At 36.4% G+C, this 4701-nt stretch overlaps 1 protein-coding gene across 1 annotated transcript in view; it reads right to left on the bottom strand.

The window, feature by feature from the left end:
• Positions 1–1140: 1140 nt before the first annotated feature.
• LOC107678233 (coiled-coil domain-containing protein 85A-like) overlaps positions 1141–4701 on the bottom strand; it is a 20784-nt gene continuing 17223 nt past the window's right edge. Inside the window, exon 6 of the mRNA XM_016473438.1 lies at positions 1141–2042. Coding sequence (XP_016328924.1) covers positions 2037–2042 — 6 coding nt within the window. The 3' untranslated portion in view covers positions 1141–2036. The remainder of the gene's footprint in view (positions 2043–4701) is intronic.

The following is a 4701-nucleotide window of genomic DNA, read 5'->3' as shown; positions in this document are numbered from 1 at the left end:
AATTGCAAACTCTATAAACTCTTTTAAGAAACTAAAAGAAAGCATCTGCAAAGAACATAAAGGTATATGCAGCTCTATGATAAAAGACCTTTTTAACAGGGATCTTAAAGCACAGCACAGTTCTTATCTAAACAGTGTTTCTGGCATCAATAAGAGGATCAATTGATTTGCGTCTTGCTTAAGACGCATATGGGAAAAAGCCTTTTTTCTCCTGAACTGAAGCCTATTTCATTCACGCAGTGAAACTGCACGGCCATTGGTTCGTGCAGGGCTTTAAAAACGAACCAATGGCACGGCAGCGGAGCTGCACGAGCCTATGGCGACGAAGCCCGCCAAGAGCGAGACTCATGCTCGAGTGAACATTCTGTCTCAGTAAGCGCGTAGCTCACTGCCCTTCTGCGGCGGATCCGAGTGCAACGGGGAGAGCGAGCATGGAATCGCATGGAATCGCAGTCGTCGCTGAAGGAGAAAAAATCTGAGAATCCTGTGGCGAGCGCCCGCTTATATAGCCAGATGCCCCGCCCATTCTGGCGGGCTTTGGCGGGCTTCGTCGCCATAGGCTCGTGCAGCTCCGCTGCCGTGCCATTGGTTCGTTTTTAAAGCCCTGCACGAACCAATGGCCGTGCAGTTTCACTGCGTGAATGAAATAGGCTTCAGTTCAGGAGAAAAAAGGCTTTTTCCCATATGCGTCTTAAGCAAGACGCAGTACGAGTGAAGTATCGAAAGGGAACTAAAATCCGACTGGAGCCTCCCTGCTTGAGAAATGATGAAGCGGATTGAGGTCGGCCCTGAAGCCCAATCTCAAAACCAAAGTGAAAAGTTTCTGATTTCAGGGGTGTAACAGTTGAGAAAATATGAATTTATTCATGACACAAAAAATACATAAAGCCTTGTGAGAACTCACTGATATTATGACAAAATAAAGACCATTTAAAAACAAATCCGATGGTTTCACTAATTTTCTATCATCCTGAAATGGCAGAACGCGTCTAATTTACATGAAAACAGACTGAATTAGCAACTTGGGAATCTAGCTGCGCCTGCAGATTGCTGATTAAAGCTTTGCGCTTTAGTGTTAGTGAAACAAATAATAAATGTCACGCAAGCGTACATAATGAAAATCCTTTAATATTTTGCACATAGATATATTCATATTATTATTGTTATAATAATAACTGTAAGTCAAAAATAATAGTCATTATATGCATATAAAACTAATCCATTAATTTACTATATGTACTATGCTGTATTTCTGTATATAAAACAACATGAAGAAACACCTCATTAGCTTATATACAGGAGCTTGGAGGGAAGGAATAATAAAGCCAATAAACACATACACACACAGAATCAGTGAAAACACTGATGAGGTTATTCAATCACTGACAACATGTACATGAGTCCATTCGGCTTTCGTTGGTGTTCATAAACTGTACACAAACATCTTGCACTGGTGTCAGTCATGTAAAAAACAATGCAAGATATGGAAAAACTAGCAAACATGATACTGATACTCCATCATAGATGCAAAATGAACAATAGAGATATTTCTAATAGCTTTGGTTGAAAAGAAACTGCATAAATAAACATCAAGGGCAGGGAAGCACCTTCAGAGAAGCCACAGCATTGTGTTTCATGTGTACTATTGCTACGCAGAATGAAACAGAGAGACACTGATATAGAGAGAGGGACGGTTCGAGTGTTTGATTACCCAAATGCAGTACTGTTAAACATCTGTAAACCACAGGAGACATTTAGATTCTCTTAGTCGTGTGTGGGTGTGTCTGTTTCTGTGGTTTGTGCGAGCGTCGTCTTTCACCCGAACAGGTGGGGAAAACATCCTGCGTCTCGCTCCAGTCCCTGTTGAAATGATGGTCCACAAAGCGACTGCTGTTATGAAAACTCAAATGGAGCCTGACTGCTCGGCCCATCGCGTACAAGGTGAAGGGGTGGAATATCTGCCTGGTGAGAGCAGAGCTCCAGGGGCCCCTGCGTCAACCCAACCCTCCAAGCAACGGCGTGGTCAAGAGGAGCCATCAAAACTGTGGAGACAGAAATTTCGCTTTAATTTTCAGCAATAAAACACCAAAGTAGGATTTTTTGAGTTTGAAACCATCTGCATGCTAGTCTACTCTTAAAATTTGGCAAAATAAACTTTTAGCCCATAAATGCATTTAAAATGTACAACTTTTCATTAAAATATTGATGTCCCCCTAGTACAAAAAGAAGTACACTTGAGCATACCTTTAAAAATAGTATTTATTACAAAACTAATATGCTTTTAAAGTCAATTTACACTGCACCGACAGATGCGAACATACACCAACAGGCATGTTCGTCGGGTTTTGTCTGATCAGTGTGTTACCCCTGTTGGTGTCTGTTGGCGTTGGTCGGCACTTGTTTTTGCCAACTGAACATGTTGAAATTGAAGTTTGTTGGGTCAGCTATTGGCACTGGCTGCGTCTGTCTGTGCAATGTGAATTGTATTCAATTGAATTGTATTATAATTTACATTAAGTGTGATTATTTGAACTTAAGTGTTTTTTTCACCCACTTAAGTACAACTTAAGTATATTAAGGTCTCACTGTAAGTACACTACACTGTAAAAAAAAATCTGTGACATTTATGGTAAAATACCGTATTTCATTAACTGATGTAATGTTAATAAACCAACATATATAAGTACTAAAATCTAGTTTGAACCATTGTAATGCACTGATAACCACCAAAAACAGATGGTGATGAGAAAGTCACATGATGAACTAAAGCTCATCACAAACAGCTTGAAGGTGCACAGTGTCATTCACACAAACACTAAACCCCATCATGGTGACACACATGATACTGAAATAATGCAATAAACATTCATTTAACAACATTAGATGTCAGATGAGAAAAAAATAAAAAGAAACATGTTATTTCATGCAGGGAATTCTGGGAGTGTCAATTTACGTTTTTTCACTGTAAATTATACAATGACTTTTTCTTTTTCACTTCCAAAAACCAGTATTTTACTGTAGAATCACATTAAATGTAATTACATTTATTCACCGAATATAGTATGGAAACTTACTGTTAACCAGTTAACAGGTTTTTACTGTAGCATTTTTACAGTCTTTTACTGTTAAAATCACAATCATTTTTTACAGTGTACTTTTTCATAATTATTTCTATTGTCTTTCCAATATGTATAAGTCCACAGTCGAAAGCATTTATAGTAACTAAAATATACTTTACCTTTGCCTGGTTAATATTATGAGCACTATGTTGCAAAAACTAACAAATTGGCCTTAAAAGAATTTGCTTAAGAATTGGCCTTAAAAGAATACACTTAAGTGCATACCATTTTCAGACACTTAATTACATTTACAATTAAATGAAATTGTATCATAATTTACATTTATATTAAGTGTGATTAGCTGAACTTAAGATTGCTTTTTCACCCACTTAAGTAGAACTTAAGTACATTAGGGTCTTACTGTAAGTACTCTACTTTTTCATAATTATTTCTATTGTCTTTCCAATATGTATAAGTCCACAGTCGAAAGCATTTATAGTAACTAAAATATACTTTACCTATACCTTGTTAATATTATGAGCAATATGTTGGAAAAACTAATAAATTGGCCTTAAAAGAATATACTTAAGTGCATACCATTTTCAGACACTTAATTACATTTACAATTAAATTAAATTGTATTAAAATTTACATTTATTTTAAGTGTGATTATTTGAACTTAAGAGTGCTTTTTCACCCACTTAAGTAGAACTTAAGTATATTAAGGTCTTACTGTAAGTACACTACTTTTTAAGTAATTTCATAGTTATTTCTATTGTCTATGCAATATGTGTAAGTCCACAGTCGAAAGCATTTATGGTAACTAAAATATACTTTACCTGTACCTGGTTAATATTATGAGCACTTTGTTGGAAAAACTAACTAACATTCAAAGTGTGTTACCTTTGTGGAACAGTTTTGAATTTTGAGCTTTTCCATGTCTGTTCTTATTGTGTCACTTCTGTTGAAACTTGTACGTCATGTATTTAAATATTATACTATTGTAATGATAAAGTTGAGTTTTACTACACTTAAAATACAGTAACAATCAAATTATAATTATAATCAAGTGCTTTACATGTGCTTTAGTATGTTAGTCAACATCAAAATAAGTGTACAAAGTATTACAAAATGCACTTTTTAAAAGTGCACTTAAGTGTGTTAAGAAACTGTCACAAAAAATTTACTTTTTAAGTATTATATTAAGTATTATATTATCTGCAAGTGCAGTTTTTTAAAGGGGTCATATGATGCGATTTCAATTTTTCCTTTCTCTTTGGAGTGTTACAAGCTCTTGGTGCATAAAGAAGATCTGTAAAGTTGCAAAGACTAAAGTCTCAAATCCAAAGAGATATTCTTTATAAAAGTTAAGAGTCAGCCACACCTACCTAAAACGACTCGTTCGAACACGCCCCCACATATCTACCTCACTATGTGGGAAGATTTGCATAACGCCGCCCAAATGTTCACGCAAAGAAAGAAGGCGTAACTTTTATTCTCGCTGCAGTATTGTTGTTGCATGTCGTGAAGATGCTGTGTGCTTCGTTGTGAAAGCGAAACTACTTTGTTTGGTCTTCCAAAAGAGGACGATATCCGCTTCGTCATGCCTGGAGCTGATCCGTGCTGGTCGCTGAGGAAATAC

The sequence above is a fragment of the Sinocyclocheilus anshuiensis genome, unplaced genomic scaffold (assembly GCF_001515605.1).
Source record: "Sinocyclocheilus anshuiensis isolate Anshui unplaced genomic scaffold, SAMN03320099.WGS_v1.1 scaffold648, whole genome shotgun sequence".
Classification (NCBI taxonomy): Eukaryota; Metazoa; Chordata; class Actinopteri; order Cypriniformes; family Cyprinidae; genus Sinocyclocheilus; species Sinocyclocheilus anshuiensis.
Note: the sequence above shows the minus strand (reverse complement) of the source record. Positions and strands in the feature narration are given on the sequence as shown.